Source organism: Delphinapterus leucas, chromosome 17 (genome assembly GCF_059928025.1).
Source record: "Delphinapterus leucas isolate spDelLeu-1000000601 "Yukka" chromosome 17, BTC_Dleu_Yukka2, whole genome shotgun sequence".
Taxonomy (NCBI): Eukaryota; Metazoa; Chordata; class Mammalia; order Artiodactyla; family Monodontidae; genus Delphinapterus; species Delphinapterus leucas.
In genome coordinates this window covers 65,815,966-65,839,932 of record NC_143145.1, presented here as the reverse complement: position 1 = coordinate 65,839,932, position 23,967 = coordinate 65,815,966, and the positions used below count along the sequence as shown (strand labels likewise).

At 37.8% G+C, this 23,967-nt stretch overlaps 1 protein-coding gene across 1 annotated transcript in view; it reads left to right on the top strand.

Moving 5' to 3' along the window:
- The window catches only part of ZFHX4 (zinc finger homeobox 4), a 158,689-nt gene that overhangs the window by 105,814 nt on the left and 28,908 nt on the right, over positions 1-23,967 (top strand). The window contains exon 4 of the mRNA XM_089899031.1: positions 20,917-20,985. Coding sequence (XP_089755157.1) covers positions 20,917-20,985 — 69 coding nt within the window. The remainder of the gene's footprint in view (positions 1-20,916; positions 20,986-23,967) is intronic.

Genomic DNA, 23,967 nt, shown 5'->3' with positions numbered 1-23,967 from the left:
TGTTGGAGCCAACCTTTCACTAGGAGTTGGTTTATTTAAATGTAATTGGGTCCTGTGGATGGAAAAAAAACTACCGATTTTATGTCTTTGGAGACCCACCCAGACATTTGGTTTGGCCCTCCATACATAAATAATAACAAGAAGGTGTATGCTGTCATTGCCTTGCTGGAAACACCAGAAGTGGTTTGGCAGGACAGAACCAAAACAGATTACCCCGGATAAACACAGAATCAGATGATTTTCTGCACTAGGTTGTATATATGTATACATAGATATGCATAGTTTTATATTGTATTTTGGAATCTTTGTAGACTATGAGAACAGAGGGGAAAAAACAGTGGATGTTAAGAACGCACTTACTTTAAAGTAATGGAAAAGCTTAATTTTATGAGTTAATTTTTTTTAGCCTGAGCTTATGTTTGAGTCAAATACCATCAGAATCATGTTGAAAGTTGCACTAAGTAAACAACATTGAAGGCAGCAACTTCTAAAGTAAAAATTAAGTTCTGTTGCACGTTTGCCTGTTGGGTTTTGGTGTAACACTTTTCAATTTAGTATTTGTCGTATGAGTAAATAAATATGCTTTAAAATCTAATTAAGTAAATGCTTTCACTTATCTCATTTATCAAGAATGTTAGATTCTGTTGCAGATGTTTCAGGGAATGACACAGAGGCCTGGAATTTCAGCTTGTGATACCTGGGGTGAAACTCATGAAAGTTCTAGTCTTGTAATTAGTTACTTGTGCACTATGAACCTTAGTGGGAACTCTGAGTTCAGTTCATATTGTCTAATAAAGAACAGGCATTCTTTTTCTTTGTTGAGTTTCATTCTAAGAATGGTTAATAAACTTATGTTTTTAATTCTTCATAGTAAGTAGTGTTGGGTGATGCTAAGTCAAATTTAAAAAACAAAATATACTTTGGAGGAAAATAATAGTGATATTTTTACTATCATCCATATGAGGTAAAATAGTCAGAAATATTTATTTCACGTGTACCTTCAAAACTCTATAATATTTTAAGCATTATCTTCCTTTTTTAACTGGAATGAGTTGAAGAAAGGAAAGCATTGTATGTTGAGGTTCCATATGGATTGTAGGGAAATGAATGAATTAGTGACACACAGTATTTGAACTAATGTGTTTTTCTCTCCAACGTACTGTATAATTTACAATTGTAGGCAAAACGTTGTTGTGTTGTTGCTGTTTTTAAAAATTATTTGATGGTATTCAATCTAATTTTCCCAAGAACCAGCTAAGCTTTACTGACATATTTGCAAATAGCAATTATTATTATGAACGCTGAAGGCAAAGATGGTGCTTGTGGGGCAAAGATTATGTACTGTAATGATGTTTGAAAGTTTCAGTTTTTAAACTGCCCCATGGCCTTTCTCAGCATCTTTAACACCCAAGGGATCATGTACAGATAAAAGTAAACATTTTAAAAATAAGTTTACTGTTAAGGTTTTTTTTGGTATGGTTTTGTGTCTTATAAGAAAAGTCTTGACTTCCAGATTCATTGAGGGGGAGAAAAAAACACTGCTTTGCTTCTTCACTACCTGGAGATGATTTGAAATGAATATTATAAGGTTTCAATCTACTCTATTTCTTGATTTTACCAAACTTTTCTAAAGCATTTTGTTCCCTTGGTAAAGTCTCATGACAGATCTTTTTGTTTTGATTGAGAATATTTACAAGGTTTTTAGAGAAAAAAAAAAAAGAACATCACCAAAGTTGGTAAGCCAAAAATATCAACATCTTTCAGAGTTTTCATACTTAGGTATTTCAGTGACGAAATTTGTGGTTGAATTGGAGAATTAAAAAGGATGTCTGGAAATCAACTTCATTTGAAAACCTAGTTTAATTGTTTAATCTTTCCTTCTTCATAAAGTTTGGTTTTCAAATCAAAAATTTCCCCACTTTTTGTAGAATACATATTAAATTTTATGAAGCTGCTTTGCATATCATTTTAATGCCTTCTTGAAAATGTTATTTTTCCAGAGCTCAAATTTTCAAAATTATGCCTAATATTAGCCATAATACAGAAACATTGGACATTCTCCTGGTTAACCTACATGCTCTAGTTGACCTTTGTTAGTTATTGTTATTCATGCTATACTTAATCAACTGTATTCTACATAAGGATTTAGTTAAGTGTTTGGAGAGATCCATTACACTTCTAGGCTACTGGAGTAACGTTTCTTGCCAATATGTAAGCATATGATTCTAAAACATTTGATTATTTTAGTTTAAAAATTCAACTAATTTCTTTTAGACTTTATATAGTAGAAAAATGGAATCAATTTTTCTTTTGAAGGGTTCTGTTTTGTTTTTACCTCAGTGATCGGCTAATTTGTCTTTATGTAAACATGTCTGTGTGGTTTGGCATTATCCTTTTTGTTTTGATCCTACTCACACAGAGTAAGTGACCACATCATTGGGAAATAGGTGGCATAAGTCAGTGCCCACCGAATGCTCAGTGTGCTGTACAGACCACATTCAGTTCATTTGGGGTTCAGTTTCTATTTGAATTAGTATTCTTTTCAAAGATTTTGATTGGAAACATACAATTGTTTATTTATTTATTTGGTTGCACCGGGTCTTACTTGTGGCAGGCGGGCTCCTTAGTTGCGGCTCGCCAGCTCCTTAGTTGTGGCATACAAACTCTTAGTTGCGGCACGCATGTGAGATCTAGTTCCCTGACCAGGAATCAAACCTGGGCCCCCTGCATTGGGAGCACAGAGTCCCAACCGCTGAACCACCAGGGAAGTCCCCATACAATTGTTCTTTACTCATATTATTCTTCTATAACATTGTCTTTAAAAAAAATATATATATGGGGCTTCCCTGGTGGCACAGTGGTTGAGAGTCCGCCTGCCAATGCAGGAGACACGGGTTCGTGCCCTGGTCCGGGAAGATCCCACATGCCACGGAGCGGCTAGGCCCGCGAGCCATGGTCGCTGAGCCTACGCATCCGGAGCCTGTGCTCCGCAACGGGAGAGGCCACAACAGTGAGAGGCCCACGTACTGCAAAAAAAAACCAAAACAAAAAACAAAAAACAAAAACTATATATATGTTCTTTTTTCAGATTATTTTCCATTATAGGTTATTACAAGATATTGAGTATAGTTCCTTGTGCTATAAAGTAGGACCTTGTTGTTTATCTATTTTATGTATAGTAGTTTGTATCTGCTAATCCCAAACATCTAATTTATCCCTCCACCCACTTTTACCTTTTGGTAACCATAAGTTTGTTTCCTATGTCTGTGAGTCTATTTCTGTTTTGTAAATAAGTTCACTTGTATCATTTTTTTAGATTCCACATATAAGTGATATCATATGATATTTGTCTTTCTCTGTCTGACTTACTTCACTTAATATGATAATCTCTGATAAACATTGTCTTTAATAATTACTAAAAACAAGAAAGAAACTAAAAAGTTATGACTGTCTCAATTAGATGACCAAACCCTTGGTTTCTTGGCAAACAAAAAAGTTTTACATTAATGCAACAAAAGGGAATGGAGATTACATTTTTAAGAGTTATGTAACACCACAAAAGAGATTATCTGGGTTATTTGTGCACAGCTTATTAACCTGGGATCCATGGGCCTAGGAATTCCATCCTCCCTTGTAATTGCCTGTGGAATTATCCATATGTGCATTTTTTTAGGAAGGCGGTCCATAGCTTCCACTAGATTATTAATATTCCTCAACCAAAAATGCTGAACTCTAAGAACACTGAAAGAAAACTAGTGACACATAGTTTGAGTTATACTTAAAAATTATATTTCTAAAGATGGAGCCACTCTCTGGTACTGCTGTGTTTATTGCTTTCTCTGAAAGCCCACTCCACTGATCTGACCATGTACACACTAGGTAGGATGGGTGCCTCTCAGGCATCCTGGCTGCATAGACGGACTTCCTTTTCCCCAGTGCAAGCTTAAGAACTTCCAGGGACATCGTATTTTTGAAGAAACCAGAGTTAGGAAACCAGAGTTTTCCTAAATCAACTTATTAGAAGTAGTATACAGAGTCACCTTTGTTCTTCGGTTCCTTGAGGTTTTAAGCACTCAGTCAAAACAAATCCACTTCAGTGATTTTGAAAAATGGGCAACTGAGAAAGAGGGTAGAGAGGGGCTAGGAAATGATGAATCTGGTTCCTCTTAGAAGAAAGGAAAGCAGAAAAGCATAGAGTTAAACATAAAGCAGAGTAGTTTGAAATAAGAGTGAACAAGAAGGTTATAAGATGTATGTCTTAGCAACAGAGTGAGGGAAGATTCTTTGGAGTATGGTTAGTGTATAGAGTAAGAGCGCTTGAGATGGTGAATGTGAATATACTTGGAAAAGAATTAAGGATTATGTGAATATAAAGGACCAAAGGGCTAGTCATGTGAAAGGGAACGTGAAAAGAGAGGGCTGTAAATATCAACACACAAATAACATATTTAGGTAAAGGTGAATTATTGTCCAATCTTATGAGATCTTCTCCTCAGCCTTGTAGCAAGTACTTGTGAGTTGACAAAAGCAAGTGCAGATGTTCAAATCATAGGAAAGCCAAAGGGGTCCTTAAAACTCAGGTAGGTCCCACCCACCATCTTCCAGCTGAGGGAACAGTCACTCAGCAGTTTCAGGACTTAGGGTTACAAGGCTAATCCATAGCACAACCCAAGCTTCTGATTCCCAATTGAACATCACTGTACTTATCTTTATCATATTCTGCTGTTTACGTAGGTTGAAGGAGAGACTTTATCTATTTATTTTCAATTAATTTTTATTGGAGTATAGTTGATTTACAATGTTGTGTTAGTTTCTGCTGTACAGCCAAGTGAATTTTGCTGTACAGAGTATTGAGAGTATTGAATATTGAGTAGAGTTCCCTGTGCTATGCAGTAGGTTCTTATTAGTTACCTAGTTTATATATAGTAGTGTGCACATGTCCATCCCAGTCTCCGAATTTATCCCTCCCGCCCCCTTTCCCTCTTGGGATGTAGGTTGAAGGGAAGATTTTAAAAGCTGGTCATTTTCCTTGTCTTATTGTTTGTCTATAAAATGTTTCTCCAAAACAGAAAAAATATATTTAAATGACATGTTACAGAATAAGATACGTATTGCATTAATGCTTCATTCTCCCACAGAGTTCGCTGTTCTGTGTTGTTTTGTGTCAAGAATACCTGACTCCTACCGCCAGCAGGTCACTTCCCACATTGTAGTGTTTTTTTCTACTTTGTCTCCTTCTCCGGATTCAAGTTCCTTGAAAGCACCAGAGGTTGTTTTCATCTTAGTATCTACTCGCCAAATATGGCCCTCGTCACCTAGTGTGCGCTCAGTGAATGTGTGTTAATTTGAATGTCTTTTTATGCTGTGAAGAAAAATTGGGTGTCTAAATCTATCACTATTTCTAGTCCTTAAAGCACTTTGTTATTGTTACACATTTCCAGTGAGATGTAAACAAACAGTTTGAGAAAGGACAAATAAGGGGTTTAGGCAAATTAGGGTAGATTAGGAAGCAACAAAAAAGGTTCAGCTAAAGTTAAATGAAACAGCAGGGGGCCAAATGATGCTTTACAGATAGAATATTGTAGGTCATTAGAGCTTAATAGGCAAATGTTTTCAGTTTAAGGGCTATAAAATAATTTTTTTTTTTTTTTTTTTTTTTTGCTGTACGCGGGCCTCTCACTGTTGTGGCCTCTCTCCTTGCGGAGCACAGGTCCCGGACGCGCAGGCTCAGCGGCCATGGCTCACGGGCCCAGCCGCTCCGCGGCGTGTGGGATCTTCCCGGACCGGGGCACGAACCCGCGTCCCCTGCATTGGCAGGCGGACTCTCAACCACTGCGCCACCAGGGAAGCCCTATAAAATAATTTTTAACTGCAATTTCCTCACTTAAAAAAATTCCTCTTAAAGGAAAATAAAGAGAAAAATGGAGAAAGTACTGTTGATATTTGCTCGTGGGTTTTACTTTTTTTTTTTTCTTAAGCTTGATTCAAAGCAGTCTTTTCACACTCAGTCTTCTTTCCATTTACAGAAATGACATTGACCCTTTGAAGACATTTTCTTGTCCAAACCATCATAGTTTATAAAATTAAAAGTCAAGTTGACAGTCTGTCTCAGCCCTCAGCCAGATCTTCCTTGACCATCGTTCTCAAGGGACGTGTGGGGAGGTGATTTTATTGCCATTTTGCAATAATTGTATACTCTGATTTCATTCTCTAGAGCTTTTGTTTCGAGCAAGAATGTGCTTGAACTTCAAAGGATTAAATGCATATGACTTACATATTCACCAGGCAGTCACAAGAAGACACTAGTGAAAGAAAAACAGCGGAGGGGAACTTGTTTCTACAATGTTGTAACAGTTGTACGTGAGAAGGAAAAGAAGAAAGATTGCTCACAAAGCTGGCATATGCCTCAAAGAACTTTTCTCCCCCTTTAGCCTCTTTCTGTAAGATTTTTAACTCTTTTCCCTTTGAGAGAGAATACCAAATACTTGCCCTTAAGTGTAGCAAATGCTTGATGAATTAATTGGAGTCAGAATCAGAATGAAGTGAAGAAAAAGATTCTTCTTCTTTGCTGCCATTATTGATTATAGAACCCCCTAGAGAGGAATCCACTGGACATCAGCTCTGGGCGTAGCAGCTGGCCTGGGGTTGTGAGAGACAAAAGAATGAAAGTTCCCTGCCCTCAAGGAGTTTAGAAGCTTCCAGGAAGACAAAATCACTATACTTGACACAATAAGTCATGTAAACCATCAAAGTTTAAGGAACTTCTCCAAGTTCAGGACTGTTCAAAGGAGCATTGGATCTGTGGGGTTTGTTACGGTGAGTGGAATATTAGGACATGAAGAATGTGTAGGATTGGGAATGTGAAATAGAGTCTTATTTGTTTGGCTCTGCGTCTGTTTATTTGCCTGTTTATTTATTTAGGCATGGCCCTTACAGTTGAGAAGGGAGATGATGTGATTCAGATGTAGGGATGAAAGAAAATTGACAAGATTTTGTTGAGAAGCAAGAAACTAAACTGAGTGCCTAATAATGACCATTTAGGAGAAAATGGCAAAAAATAAGTAGATAGTTGAGACTATGGAAGGCTTTGGAAGCTGAGCAAAGTTTAGATTTGATGAGGCAGAAAATAAGAAGACACTAAAGCTTTTGAGTGTGAGAATGACATCACTGCAGAGGTGTTTTAGGGAAGCATGATGTGGCAGCCATGTGTCAGAGGGATAACGTTGGGAGGACCTAGAGGCAGAAGCTCCTTCAAGGTCAGTCACTGTGGTGGACTGTTAGGGGGCTGTTACTGAGAGAATTGTAGGTAAATGGAAAAGTATGTGAGAAACAAATCCACAGAGCAAACTTACTGACTAAATACAAGCAATCAAAGAGTCAAAGATTTCACTATAAGTTCCCAAGCTTGGCTCAGACTTAAGTGGGCAAGGGGAGTGAAAAGCAGGGGTCTGATAGTGAGGCATGACCCTGCCCCCTTTCAAACATAACCCTTTAAACAACTAGTGCAAAGCAGAAATAATGTGTTTATAAGTTGTTGTTGTTTTTTAACTAACAAAAACATTGTCATTTTTCATCATGATTTTTTAGAGGCTTTTGTAGTTTAATGAAACCATGTTAGAGGTTATTTTATTTATAACATTTAGAGGTTATACTTATATTAGCCTGTTAATGTCATTTATGCTAAATAAGTATTGAAGAAATCTTTTATGGAATGTGGAACAATGTAAGTCCAGGACAGTTTTTTATCTGAATAAAAAAGATTGATTAAACTAAAATATCTAGAAATTGTTCTATTGTACTTCCATAAGGTGACTATCAGAGTTGCATATAGTAAGTATTCAATAAATACTCATTGAACCCATGAATGAAAACAAACCCAGAACTAGGTCATGAGGTGAACTGTATATAAGGTGAAATGAAACATTCATGGGAGTTGACATTTTTGTTGGAGATCCATCTGGAGAAGTTCGTTGGTTCCTATTTACAAGACTTTTAGCAAGACAGGATTGCCACTATGTGTTTGCAGAAGGAAGGAAAAGAAAGTGCCCCAACACCAATCCATAAATACCCTGCAACCCTTTCAGGGGCACCACAGAGGAGACGGGGTGTGGAGAGTGGGAGAGGGTTGAATTGGAACAAATGAAAATTGATTCCATTTGGCTTTGCCCTCTTACATTCTAATTTTGTGACTATAAAGAGATACTTCTCAACAATTCATAGTGTAGCTGCAAAAAAGCAGACACAGATCTGCAAATTAGAGGTCTGTTTTCTTTATTCTGGAAAGAGTTCTAGAGTATTTGGGGCGATAGAGTTCTGTTGCCTCTTGAGGACAGATTGTGAAGATCGGGGTAAAGAAATGTATAGTGTATAGAAAAGCTAGAAAATATTAGCCATAGAAAAGATGAAATTCATTCCCATATTACTTATTTTATTGGGTCAAACATATATGGCTATCCTTTCTACATCCTTAAAAATATCAATGTTAAAAATCCTCAAAAGGGAATTCTACATTTGGCTCAAATTACTTACCACATTAAAGATGTTTTCATTTATAGTTTGTAGAAGTGAGATAAAAGAAAAAGTTACTTTTTATTTTTTTACCACGAGACTCCTCCCCCTCCTTCCCCCAACATACCTTTTATTTTTTTAAGGTGACCATATTTATGGCTTTTTGTTTATTTTGCCCCTTCGTGTATTTGAATTCTGGTCATCATTTGTGAATTGTCCACACGTATTAAAGTTCACTTTTCCTGTTTGCCGTTATCAAGTATTTTAGAATAGCGATATCTTTAAATTTTTGCAGAATTATTTTTTGGTTTGTTTTAATCATAGGATGTTTACGATAATGTGGTTTTAACTTATACATCACCTTTTACATTAGTAATGATCATGAGTTACTTCATCTACTTAGCCATGACAACAAACTTAATGGACCAAGTCATCATACATTCCTGAGATATTTTCATCACCTTGTACCAAAATCCTAAAATTCGTCTGCTATGTGCATCACATGTAAGTTTTTTTGATCAAACTTAGAAAGATTATGAAAAATACAATGTGATAGTATTGCCATAAAACTTAATCTAAGCGTTTAATAGGAGACCGTTTATGTTCTGCAAGGTTTTTCATTTTTGCTGATAATAATTTTATTGCTTACATGGCCTCCATAGTATCTACAAGGAAAAAGTAGTGGTCCTGGCTCATAGCTAGATAGGATTACTGGTCAAATCTTTACTCAGCAAAAATGGTTTCTGTCATTGGGTATCACAAAAAAGGACAATAGGAATATTTTATATGCTAAAACAAAATGGCTTTTGCTATCTGGCCCTCTTTTCTAGTCCCTGTTTTACAACATTCTCATTCATTTTGGCACCTCTTTACTCTCCTCTGTAACTTTGTACTCCCCCAACTCTCATCCCCAACTTTTGTCATGATCGTGACAGCCTCCAGCTTCTATGAGGTTAAGTTCTAACCTAACTTCCATTGACTTCCGTGATCATTTGACTTCTATCCCCGTTCACACTTGCTTCAGAAATCCACACCCATCTGGATGCTATGAGATCCATCACCTGACACTTGTCACTGCCTCACTGTCTTCTGCATCATTAATTTTCCCTCACCACTAGCTCATCACCATCCTCATACTGACATTCTCTACATCACTCTACATAAAAAAACAAAACAAAACAAAACCAAAACCCTCCCATGTGGGCTTCCTTGGTGGCGCAGTGGTTGAGAGTCCACCTGCCGATGCAAGGGACACGGGTTCGCTCCCCGGTCCGGGAAGATCCCACATGCCGCGGAGCGGCTGGGCCCGTGAGCCATGGCAGCTGAGCCTGTGCGTCCGGGACCTGTGCTCCGCAACGGGAGAGGCCACAACAGTGAGAGGCCCGCGTACCGCAAAAAAAAAAAAAAAAACCCTCCCATGATGCCACAGCCACCTCCGCATGCTGCCCCATTTCTCTGATCCTTTTTACGGCAAAATGCCTGAGAATCGTCTGCTCTTGACTCCTCCAATTCCTCCATCTTCATTCTCTCTTATACCCACATTCAGGGGGCGTTTGCCTTCACCACTCCTCAAAAGAAGCTCTGGTCAAAGACTCTAAGGACCCATTCTTCGGCGAACATCATGGTCAATTCCTAATTCTCATCTGACCAACCAGCAACTTTTAACAAGTTCACCTCTCCCTTCTTTTTGAACTGGCTCTTTCACGAGGCTTCCATACCCCGTTCTCTCTGGATCTTCTACTTCATGGACTGGTCTTGCTCAGTCTTCTTCACTGGTTTCTTCTTATTTGAGGAGGGGATACTGTGACTATCCCACCCCCGTTCAGGCAATAAAGTGGCAGCATTCCTATAGGAATTTAAAAACAGTAATAAGACTGACTAAAGTTTAGCCTGCTTGATTATCATTTTTACCACGCACTGGCAATTCTAAACAATGTCAAGGATAAAGTGCTTTGCCCTGCTGGAGAGGACTGCTCACAGCATCCCCTCCTTTGATATGTCCTGTGTAAGAGTGTATCCTGGGTTCAGTCATGTACCCTCATGTATCCTCTAGGTGATATTATTCAATCTCATCTCAAGGACTTAAATGAGCATCTATATGTTGACCTCTTCCTTCCTTCCTCCCTCCCTCCCTCCTTCCCTTCCTTCCTACATCTCCTTCTCCTTTTCCTTCTCTCTTTCCCTCACCCTCTCCTCTCTGCCCCCACTGCCACACTTACCTACTTGACACCTTTACTTAGGTGTATAAACAAAGCATCTCAAACAAAACATTTTCCAAATTACTGATTCCAAACCTTCTCCTCGCTCCCAACTTGTTCCACCTGCACTTTTCCTCATCTCAGTAAACAGGCTCTCCATTCCTCTAATTTCTTGGGCAAAAAACATTGGAATCATCTTTGATCCGTCTTCTTCTGTCACTTTTCTCATCAGACCCATCGGCAAGTTCTATCTACTCCTTCTATGAAGTATGTACCATCCCGCTACTGCCTCTTTCACCATGATCTCTCACAATATCACCAGGGCCTTATTTTACTTCTCTGTGTAATTTTATGCCGTGCCTCAAACCTCTGGAAAGTTCTTTTCCTTTGGTCACTGTTTTACCGATCACTCCAGGGTCTTGTGCCTACCTCTTTGTTCTCCATCATCATCTTTTGTATTCTTTCAGTAATCTTCAAGCCACTTGCTTCTTAATTTTCCTTCCTTAGGGTTCTGTCCTCAGCTGTCCTCTTCTGTATGCTGTGTGTTCTTCCTCAGGAGTGCCATCTACTCGCTAGTATTAGTTATGACTTCTTCCAAATGATTTTCAACTCAGACTTCTCTTCCAGAATCTAGTTTCAGAAACTTAAATGTTTACTCATCAGCTCTCCTCTAATTCATGTCCAAAATTGAGCTCATCATCTTTTCTCTTACCCCAACCTTGGATGTTTTAACATTCCTTTTCTCTCCAATAGAATCACTATTCTTCCTTTAATCCATGATTTCTTCTAGAAGGTAATAGATGGAAGTACAATGAATGTTCCAGTGTCCTTTTTTTTTTTTTTGAACAACCAAACTCTTCCTCCTCCATTCCATCCCCTGCATAGCATCCCAAAGATGCAAATATGATCATGGCATGTCCTGCTTAAAACTCTCACTTTGCCCAGATCAAGGGACCCTTTGCAATACTTGCATCCAGACAAAGAAGAAAAAAATTGGCTGTGTCTCAGAAACCATTTTTTCTGCCACTAATACAGTCCAAAGAAACAATGTGCCAAATCTCATCAATCTGCTCATTAATGAATGATTTATTAAATAAACATTTCATGGGTACGCATAAGTATTGTCTTGAAAATTCATAGCAGGTTCCAATAGTACATTTTTCATTCTTGGCTTCAGCCTAGCCTTTCTAATCTTCCTTTTCGGGGACTATGCATACTTTCACTAACTTTCCCTCTCCAGATTTATTTTACTTATGTTTGTATCCATCATTGCCCAGGTCAATTCTTGTAAGTATAATTTGGGCTATATGATTATATAAATTTGACCTTTCCTAATGTGGTGACATGTAGAAAACTCTGAACAGTAATAACCCGAGGATTATTTACATATAATTTAGGGAACTTCTCCATCTTAGGTTATTGATAAATTTATTTCAACAATTACAGTGTTGATAAAAAGAATTGATTTAGTCAGCTGAGGATTTTCTTTTATGGCCATATATAATTCACAAAATAAATAAGCCTGCACATGGGAAGCAATCATTTCCCCCATATATATAACTGTATAGGATCGTTTATTATAAGTAGTAGTGGTGCCTTCCATGTCGGCGTATTTAAGACATTCAATATTTAGAAAGTGTAGCATGAAGATTGTATTTCCCTGTCTTGCATGATCACCTGGAGGTGATGATAACAAGTTCCACTTCATCCTTACGGTGACTTTGTGAGGCAAGCAGAACAGACCACTTTATCCTCACTTTATAATAGGAAGGCTGGCTCCAAAATGCTAACAGATCAGTTTAAATCTACATGGATTGAAGCAGAGTTTTAATTCCTAGTTTTTTACCTTTCCCACTTAACTTGGCTTTGTGAAAGCTCTAACGTACTGTCTTCGGTTCATTAGGGGTTGCTTCGGAGAAAAAAAATAAATGTTTTGTGCTTTGATGATGTTCTCAGTGGGTCATATGATTTAGGTGACTGCAGTGTAAGGAATAGTCTAGAAAATTACTTGACCCAATGTTTGTGTATAAATGGAGATTTTTTGATTTTTGGAGAATGCCACATTTGCAGACCTGTATTCTGAGATTTGACTTCTGGTTGAGTTTTTCTCTTAATATTATACTGATGGTGGGAGTTTGGAATTGGGGAGGGGAGGATCCCTCTCTTGCTAGGGAAAACCTAGGGCTGACTTGTCCATTACCACAACTCTTTTGAGTTCATCTCCCTCATTATACCTTTTGTAAATGGCCAAACTACTGTGAACTGAACAGTCTTTACAATGTGGTTCACATACTACTTTTATTGCAGCATATGTAAAATTTGCTTAGGGATAAAAAAAGAAAAAGAACTTACAAACTATGCTGCTTAGGAAACCGATGTTTAGTCTTGTTAACATTTGCTATTTCTAAAATATCTACACAAATAATAGTGATCTTTTAAAGGCTTAAAACACTTAGCTGATGGACAGAGAGTCCATTACATATAACTATAATCTAAAATGTCAATATACCAAATTGATGTAGTCTCTTCTTTGAATAACTTCTGTTCAGCAGTGTGGACCAAGCCAGAGAAGAATCATCTGTGAACACATCTACTAATTACTCAGTACTAGATGCTTTATATATTTATTAACATTACTTCTTATTATCCCCTGAAATCTGGGTATTTTTCTTTCCATTTTCACATATAGGATCCTGAATTTCAGGGAAGCTAAGTAACTTGCTTCTTCAAGTAGTTAGAAAGTGGTGGAGCTGGGATTCAAGCCTGAGTGTATTTGTTTCTTAAGTGCATGGTTGTTTTTTTTGTTTTTCCCTAGCACAAACATTTACATAGGAGTAGTCAATATTCTTCAAATGAAATTGTTTTTGAACAACATAGGCTTCTAAGGGCCACTTAGCTATAGCAGAAGTGGGCTATTTTTATGTTACTGATGTCTTATCTTTTATCTTTGCTCAAAATTTCAAGCGAAGAGAATGACTCTCAAATAGTTTTTTTTAAAAAATGACTATTATTTCAACACAGGGTTACTTTCTCTGGTTCTCCACAGCCAGAGTGAATGATGGTTTCATGGATAATGGTTCCAAAGAAGCATGCCCAAGTAACTCATTGAATATGATTGAAGTAAAATCTTGGGAATGATGAAATCATTGCAGATTATCATTGCAGAGTCCAGAAAACATTTTTTTAAGTTGTGAAACTGATTCAACTCTAGTATTGTTGCAGTAATTTTAAAACAATGCAGTCTTTGAGGGGAGCACCTATCATTACAGAAGTCTTTGAGGTGAAAGTGTGAGAGAAGTTGTAGAAATTTCTACGAACCAAATAATGACTGAGACAAAGGAATGTAACTTCCCTTAGAGTAAACGATACCCTTGTAAGGGGTCTTTGATAGAGTTAAAGGAAATCGTGATAAAGATGCACTGCTGGCTAAACATTTATTTTCTTTTCTATTTAAAAAAATAAGTTTGCAAGGCTTTTAACCTAATATGAGGCTATTCAGAAAACTTGGCAACTGTGGAGTAGAAAGTAAAGGATTAAAAACTAGCTATGAGATAGAAAACAAAGTGTTGAAATAAGTAGCCAGTGTTCCACATGTTCCTACTGGGTAGGCTAGAGATCCGTGTGTGGACAAGACGTGTCCCTGTGTTAATGAGAAACCTAGCCAAGCCAGCATAGTATGCTAAGGAATGAAAATCGTTTTAGACAATATAAAGAGAGATTGTCACAAATCCTATAAGGACTCGAGTCTAGATAACTGGGCAACTGGTTGATAGATGGGGATGTGCTATCATCCCTAAATTATAAGAGAAGTTCAATCTTTTACTTTCAAAATAATCAAATAAAATAGAATCTTATATGGAGAGATGTATTAGGCATTAGTAAATTTAAGAAAAAATATTTCAGTAACAGCACTTTAAAATGTGAGACCTTAAGAGGATGTATGAGTAATTTATTGAAACTAATTGATATCAGGAACTTATTAAATTCTTTTGAGGTCCCATTACACTGAGGTCATAGTTGATTCAAGAAGCAGAAAGAAGTGATCACACATTCCTGGCCGGGAGGCCCCAGGAGATACTACTGCCTTACTATATAAAAATAACTTCTGGGTAAAACCAGACAGGGCAGGGCAAAGGAGCTTTACTTTTTCAGAAAGTAAAAAATTACAAATCCAGCCCCATTCAGGTAATTGACACTGGAGCATCCAATGCACTTCAATCTATTACTGCCTAGAAGAACTAATTTAAGAGAAAGCACTGCAGATCAACAATGATGATGTTGCTTGGTAACTCAAAACCATTTGGTAACATGCTGAGTTGCTTAACTTTTTTAGCACACTCTTTGTATCCACATAGGAAAAGGATGGAGAAGACCACTTGAAACTATTTTTAATTGCAAACTTGCTTCAACTGGAAACAGGCTTCTCTTTTGCAACACACAAGCAAGTCCAGAGGTTTTTATTAAAATGTGAACTACCACGGTAGTAGTAAATGTTGAATTTGATGTGTTCTTCTAAATATTGATCTTGTTATGGTGAATCTGCTTTGAAGGGGTTTGAGCTGTTTTTTTAGGAGGTAGGAAACTCAAAGTTTTTAGGCTTCCTGGCCCAGGAGTCCTGGGGGCTGGCTGGAGGCACCCCTGTCCAGGGGAGAGTCCAGAGCTTTGGAATCAGACTCACTCAGTTGAAATCCTACCTTCTGCCACTCTGTGCCTTTGGACAAACGTCTGAGCTTTGATATCTCACCTCTTCCGTAAAAGCAATGGCTTTTCTGTGACAGATTTACTGTGAGGATGGAGTAAGGAAATGCGTGTTACGTGCTTAGCACCTAACAGGTTTCCAACAAAGATTCACTTATTATTCTGAAACTAGAGAGCTGCAAGTATCTTCTCTGTATTCCCAGTCTGTAAGATACCTTTTACAATGAGTCACAGAGATGAGGTAGAGAGAGGAGGGACTTCAAAAAATGGGGGGAGGAGCTAGAAGGGCTGTTGAAATTTGTGCATTCTCTTTCAGAATTTGGTCTTATTCTCCAATTATAAAATAAGAATAGGCATATATATATATATATATATATATATATATATATATTTAATGGATGAAAGTAAAGTGGAACTCAAAATGTTATCTAGGACCTAGGGCTACAGAAAACGTTTTTTTTTCTCTTTATTACTTTAGACCAATTAGCTTAATATTTACTCTGTTTGGTGGTGTATTTTTTATTTTATGTGCTAAACATTTTACTAAAAATAGTGATGCACTTGATTATTTAATGCATTAACAAATCAATGGGAGGGGTTGAGACATGGAAGTTTTGTAAGCAAATACTATCTTAGTACTAAGCAACTTAAACATTCAACCACTATTTTAAAAATTCCAACTTCCACTGAACTTGTGCCAAACGCTTCCCAGATTTGCTGATAAGAATATAAAAAGCACGGGGCTGCTGCAATAATCAAGTGCAGATTAGATTAGATTTATTCCCAAATGACAGCAATCTTAAACTTAGAATTCTCTGTTTGTGTATCTAGCCTGCTTTAAAAAATTAAAAATTCCAGATCTTGCCCTGATCATTAGATTTGTATGGATTATATAGTTTTTTTAAAGTATTATTCCAATTTGCAGGAAAAAAAAAATCAAGATTTGCCAGATAAGAACTTGATGACTTTTGAACTAAGATTGAATGCCTGAAAGTTATCAGTTAACTTACAGAATAAATATTATTCAAACAAGGGAAGGAAAAAAGGAGTAGTGAGGTGGACAAGCTTATGAGTAGGTGTGGCAGGACAAAAAAAGAGAGAGAGTGGTGAGGGCTTTCATTCTCATAATTAAAAGGAGTAAGAACCCTAAAAATTTAGGATTTTTTGTTTGTTTGTTTGCGGTACGCGGGCCTCTCACCGCTGAGGCCTCTCCCGTTGCGGAGCACAGGCTCCGGACACGCAGGCTCCGGACACGCAGGCTCAGCAGCCATGGCTCACGGGCCCAGCCACTCCGCGGCATGTGGGATCCTCCCGGACCGGGGCATGAACCCGTGTACCCTGCATCAGCAGGCGGACTCTCAACCACTGCGCCACCAGGGAAGCCCAAAATTTAGGTTTTAAGCATTGTCTCTGGAGATGTAACCATTTGGTTTGGGGTAAGGGAAAAGGTGATTAGCAGAACTCAGGTCAAATGAGAAAAAAGGGAAATGAGAAATAATTACAGAATCAGAAAGAAAGCCACTTTTAGGATTTAAAAAATATGGTTCAGTATATCATTGTGGTTAAGAGAGCTATTCCTGAATAAAGCTATATGGGTTCTAATCATAGCTCCGCCTCTTGCTTGAGGTGTCCTAACACATATAAAGGGCATCAGTCAGTACCTGGCACAAAGCAAATGCTGTAAAATGTTGGTGGTGGTGATGGTGATTGTGGTAATTAATATACTATTCCTCAGAAAATGCAGCAATTACTCCTACCTTGTGTTAATAAAAATAATTTGGTATCATTTTCAAATGCGTGATCATCACAAAATTGACAGAATAGAGTAGAATACTGAATGAATTATCAGTGGTCTTATTTTTTTTTTAATAAATTTATTTATTGTATTTTTGGCTGTATTGGGTCTTCGTTGCTGCACGCAGGCTTTCTCTAGTTGCGGCAAGCAGGGGTTACTCTTCATTGCGGTGCGCAGGCTTCTCATTGCGATGTCTTCTCTTGTTGTGGAGCACGGGCTTTAGCCGCGCAGGCTTCAGTAGTTGTGGCTTGCAGGCTCTACAGTGCAGGCTCAGTAGTTGTGGTGCGTGGGCTTAGTTGCTCCACAGCATGTGGGATCTTCCTGGACCAGGGCTTGAACCCATGTCCCCTGTATTGGCAGGTGGGTTCTTAACCACTGCACCACCAGGGAAGTCCCAGTGGTCTTATTTTTAAATAGTATTAAATAAGAAAGGTCAGGTGCTAGAGAACACAAGTTAGTAATCTAATTAAATCACCAGCAAAAGAGACAGATCATGTTAACAACAGTCAGATTTGTTATTACAGAGCAGTTATTAAAGTGAAATATTGAAAGATGCTATGTATCATTAGTAGGCTTTAAACATGTCATTTAACACAGGCAGAAAACTATAATCAGTTCATTTGATAAGTTAAAATCTCCTTTATTAAAATATTTATATCATTTGTATAAAGGAGGCACTATTGTTGAGGATCTAGAAAGAATTCTGTGGCATACTGCACTACATTCCTTTATAAAATTATTTGCACAAGTCACTCTATTCGGAGTAGTCTCCAAGTGCCACATGATCTAATTTGTGAGATGAAATAACAGTTTTGGTTTTGACATTTTGCACATTTCCTTAAATCACTATTAAATGTAAGGATTTCAATGTGGCACCAAACTATTATTTGGTTACATTTTATATTCAAAGAATGTAATCTTTTATGAAATATCAGAAATTTCACCGGACTAGTGAAAAGTTGCTTTCTTCCCTCTTCCTTCCCACCCCTCTCCACATGCACACACTTAGTTTTCTGGCCTTCACAAAGGTAGGAAAACCTTTATAAGCTTCTAAATACTGTGGTATTAAAACTGGACACATCCAAAATTTCAGACTTTTTTACCATACTGACCTGGGTTTCATTTCAGGCTCTGTCAGTTTCAAACTTCGGGACCTGGGGCAAGTGACCTTAACATCTTGGAGCCCCCAGGCTTCTGATTTTTAAAATAAAGATTAAGCATTACCTCATGATTTTATTGTGAGGGTTACATGACTGTTTTTACACAAATAGTTTACCACAGTATCTGGCAGAGATACAAACTTAATAAGATGTCATTGTTTTCTTTTTATTTTCAGGAATCTTTAAAGAGTAGCAGTCATTTGGTCACATTCACTTAGCTACTACTGATATCTATTTGAACAAGACTATTTAATACATTGAAGTGTGTGTGTGTGTGTGTGTGTGTGTGTGTGAGAAATGGTAAGGATTATTTGATAAAATGGAATTGTTTTTTGCTAGAAAAGAGGGGAAGAAATGGTTTTACACATACACGTTTATATATATATATATATATATATATATATATATATATATGTAAGAGGACTTCTCTGTTTTTGGTATAATTAAGGAAGCTTTGAATTTAGAGTTCTGAGGCTCTGGGAAGCTTTTATAAAATTCTCATCTTGAGATTCATCTGTTTCAGGATATAGGGTGTGGTTTAGTATTTTGAATAAAGGTATCCTAGGTGACTTTGATATGCCTCACTTTGTCCTAAGTTGAGAATCTCTTAAAATGAAAGCTCTCAAGGAACTCACAGTTTCTTGGGGAAATAGACATGAATCATATAAAAGTTATCACAATACATCAAAAGTACTGAGACATATGTATAAGCTAATTGTTAATGAAAGCACAGAGGAGGTGATACTTGCTTTAGATATTGAGGGAAGAATGAGAGTTTAACAGGAGAAGAAAAAAAGACATTCAAAGTATAAAAGGAACAATATTGATCAAGGAATAAAGGTATGAGAGATTGCCAGGAGGAAGAAGTGGCCTCCTTGAGAGACATATTGATTGGACACGAATGTTGTGATTTTTTGGAAGTTATTCCTGAATTTATAAGCAAAGACTGATGACAAATTCTTTTTTTCAAAACTAATTTAAGATATAGTTACAAGATAATTGTTTTTTGTTGTTATTGTTGTTTGGGAAAGGACACTGGGTATTTATTATGATTGTATTGTTTTTAAATAGTTTACCATCAAAGGCCAAAGGTTTTGTATGTAGCAGGAAAAACAACTAGTGAAGGCAATAATAGTGCTTCGGTGTGCACTTCTATTTTAAAGGTTAATTATTTGTTTAATTAAAGCCCTCAGAATCAACCACAGATGCTATTGCCTAGAAATATTAGATAAACTTGAGTCTATTTAACAGTGTAAGGATTTTGTGACAGCTTTTTTATCCTCTCAACGAGATACGGCCTTTTCTCATTTTAAAGACCATATCAGGGGCTTCCCTGGTGGCGCAGTGGTTGAGAGTCCGCCTGCTGATGCAGGGGGCACGGGTTCGTGCCCCGGTCCAGGAAGATCCCACATGCCGCGGAGCAGCTGGGCCTGTGAGCCATGGCCACTGAGCCTGCACATCTAGAGCCTGTGCTCCGCAACAAGAGAGGCCACAACAGTGAGAGGCCCGCGTACTGCAAAAAACAAACAAACAAAAAAAAGACCATATCATATTTTCCCTTTATTTGGATTATTTTCTCTTATGGTTGTTGATTATTTATGTAGTTATATCTGTATTTTACAAATGAGGGAATCAGGGCTTAAAGAGGTCAAGTAATATACTGAAAATCCAGTGCTAGGGCCATGATGTTTACTCAAGCAATTTTACTTTCTTGAATGATAGCTCTTGAGATATTATGAGATATTAGATTGGAAAGACATGGAATTCCAGAGATTGTTGTGGAGGCTATTGAAATTGTCAGGAAAGAGATGATGACAGAAGAATAGAGAAACAGACGTGACAAGAGACTTTGTAAAATGGAATCAACGCCATGTGTTGAGTCAGTAGAGAAAGAATACAGTGTGGAAAGTGATTTCTGAAGTCTAGTTGTTTTTTATAGATTTCCCTACGACAGGGAACCCAAAGGAAGAATGGAGCTAGGTGAAACCTATGATTTCTGTCTGGGGATAAGTTTAGCAAACCAGCAAACATTGCCGGCACTTCTGCTCTGGAGCTCACCTAAAAGATCAGAATAAAGATGTGGATTTATTGATGACTTGGACATATTCTTCAGGTTTCTTCAAGTGCTTGTTTTTTGCTTTGGTCTCTCACATAAGCTACCATATACTGAGTATTATTTTTTTTCTTTTTTTTGGTACCTTGACAGAGAAGTAAAAGTATGCTCATAGTTTATGTAATATGCCATTGTCATTATAACATGTAGGCTTGGCCAAATAACCAAGTGGGAAAAATCAGAATGAGCCTTTCTTGTTTCCATATTTTATCTGTATTATTAAACTTGCTGTGTGCTGCTGATTATTGAGAATTAGATCTAATCTTGCCACTCCCTGGGCTCATTTTTCCAGCCACTAGGATGTAAGGTGTGCCAGAGATTCACCTGAGTTCTGCCTGAGGCTTATCTCTTTGAAAGCCAAATTTTGGGTTCTTGTGATACTGGCTGACACTGCAGAGCTGAACATGGCATGCTGATTACCTTTCACTCTGATGTCCTCTGCAGAAACTGCCTCTTTGGGAGCCAGGACCTGTGAGGATGATCTTACAGAGCAGCAGTTGAGAGCGACCTCAGGTAATTGGTCTTATTCTTGTCTGTCTTGAATGAGCTACATTTGTTACTCTCATAATTTATGTAATGAACTATCTCTGGAACTGCTCTAATTAGAACTGATCAGATCCCTTATACAAATAATTTAAATCTTATATAGAATATATCAATATTATATATAATAAATTAAATATTGGCTTGGCCAAAAAGTTTGTTCGGATTTTCTGTAAGAGTGGACGAAAACCCAAACGAACCTTTTGGCCAACCCAGTATATAATAAATAAATTAAATCAAATGTAGCCAATATTTGGATGCACATGTAAAGCAATTTCTTAAAGAACAGGTAACTTATGCTGGATAATTTCTCACATCTACATTTACACACAATGAAGTTTTACCTAAATGGTCAGTTTTACACAATGTATAAGTCAATAAGCTGGGTATTATTTTTCCCCAAGTCAAACAACCTGGATGGTGGAGTTAGTTTTGGTAATTGATGAGTTGATTGGATTTTTACTGCCCTGTCAATACAATCACTAGTTCCTGTGCTTTGCATGCTTATGTGTGTGGTAAAAGATGGAGACTATGCCTTCTTAGCAGCATTATATTCAGATGATTTAAGGGGAATTTCACCCATGTTGCTACAACACACCTCATTTATTTCTGCTGTATAAACATGATTCCAGTTTCCAGATTTATACAGTTGGAATAATAATGTGTTATACAGAATAACAAAAAAGTGATTATAAAAAGTCCTTCAGGGGCTTCCCTGGTGGCGCAGTGGTTGAGAGTCCGCCTGCCGATGCAGGGGACACGGGTTCATGCCCCGGTCCAGGAAGATCCCACATGCCGCAGAGCGGCTGGGCCCGTGAGCCATGGCCGCTGAGCCTGCGTGTCCGGAGCCTGTGCTCCGCAGTGGGAGAGGCCACAGCAGTGAGAGGCCCGCGTACTGCAAAAAAAAGAAAAAAAAAAAAAAAAAAAGTTCTTCACATTCATAATGGGGTATTGAAATACTTTTAAAAAATTGCAAATGAAACCATTCCTCCAATATAAACTCAGGACTTCCCTCTTAAAAAAGTCTTCAAAGTTAAGTTTACCTTCACCTATGTGTGTCTCATGAATACTTTTTTATTTATAAGTAATTATTTTTCATTTTATATATTATTTTACCCTAGAAAACTAAAGAACATATTTAAGCTAAAGTAGCATAAACTCCGTTCTTCCTCCTCACTTCAAGCCAATCAAAAAATTGCATTAATGACTAGATTGAAAGTAATAGGGCAAAAATCAAGACCATGACAAAAATATTAGACTAAAAGGAGACCGCTCCCTCTCAATACATTTCTTTATTGTTTTGTAAAAAAAAAAGATACCAAAATTTACATCTTCGGACTTCCCTGGTGGTGCAGTGGTTGAAAGTCCACCTGCCGATGCAGGGGACACGGGTTCGTGCCCCGATCCAGGAAGATCCCACATGCCACAGAGTGGCTGGGCACGTGAGCCATGGCCGCTGAGCCTGCGCGTCCGGAGCCTGTGTTCTGCAACGGAAGAGGCCACAACAGTGAGAGGCCCGCATAATGCAAAAAACAAAAAACAAAACAAAACAAAACAAAACAATTTACATCTTCACTTCAACCTCTCTGAGAAGCTTTATATTTAGATATTTCCATGCCTTCTGAATATTTTCATAGGGATGTTCTACAGGGAAGTCAAATATAACATATTCCAAATTGAACTTCTCTTTTCTGCAAAACCATTTCTTCTCCTCTTTTAATTGATGGCATCATACCATAGACCTAGTTACCCCAAGCAGGAAAACTAGGAATCACCAGTTTAACTCAAAATTGCCAGGAACTGTTGGGCATAGGTTATGAGTAAGGCAAATGAGTTCTCTCATTTTTAGACAATATTACTATACAAATAAATGTTATTTTCAGATCGCAACAAATGTGAAAAAAGCATTAAAAGAGGTAATGTGTAGAGCAGAGGTTCCCAAAGTGTGGGGCCCTTAAAAGCAGCATCAGCCCAATCTGGGAACTTGGAAGAATGCAGATTCTTAGGCCCCATCCCAGACTTACTGAATTAGAAACACTGAGGATGGGGCCCAGCAGTCTGTGGTTTAACAAGCCCTCCGGGTGACAGTGATTCCCACTGAAGTCTGAGGACCCCACCTGTGTGACAGGTGATGTACTACCTTAGAAGCAGTGGTCAGAGAAGTTCTCTGAGGAAATGCCAGGTGAGCTGAGTCCAAAATAATGAGAAGGACCCAATTAGGGGAAAGGCTTTACAGACAGAGGAGGGGAAGAGGTTGGTGATAGTCCGTGAAGAGAAAGAAGGCTGACCTGGAGAGAGATGTGTGAGTGGGGAGAACAATGTAAGATGACGTCATAAAGGTAGGCAAGGCCTGATTATTTCAACCACAGTAAGGGGTTGTTATGTATGTTATTTTAAGCAAAGTAGGAAGCCATGGCAGGCCTCAAACAGGAGAATGGCTCGATTTTATTATATTAAGGTATGCAGAATAAATTGTGGGAAAGCAAGAGCAAGTCTTCCCCAGTTTTGAGACCATTGCAAGATACAGGTAAGTGACTAAGGGTACTGGCAATGGAAATGTAAAGAAATAGATGGATTTACTGTATACCAAATACTTTGGAATTGGAATTAATGGGACTTGCCAATGGATTGTGTACATAAGAGAAGGAAAGAAAGAAGTCAGTGATGACTCTTGCTTTTTGTGAATGGTGGTACCATTAACTGAGGTGGTGGAGACTGGGGAGAAACAAAGTGAAGTATGTTGAAAGGGGATTAAGAGCTCTGATTTGGGCATATTAAGTTTGATATGCCTTCCAGACATCCAAATGGAGATATAAAATTTAAAGCAATGGATCTGGATGAAATCATCTAGGGAAATCATTATTTTTCCTCAAATCAGACATTCTTTGTAGATAAGAGAATAGGGCTTAGGACAAATGCTGGAGACACTCCAATATTTAGATTTTTAATGGA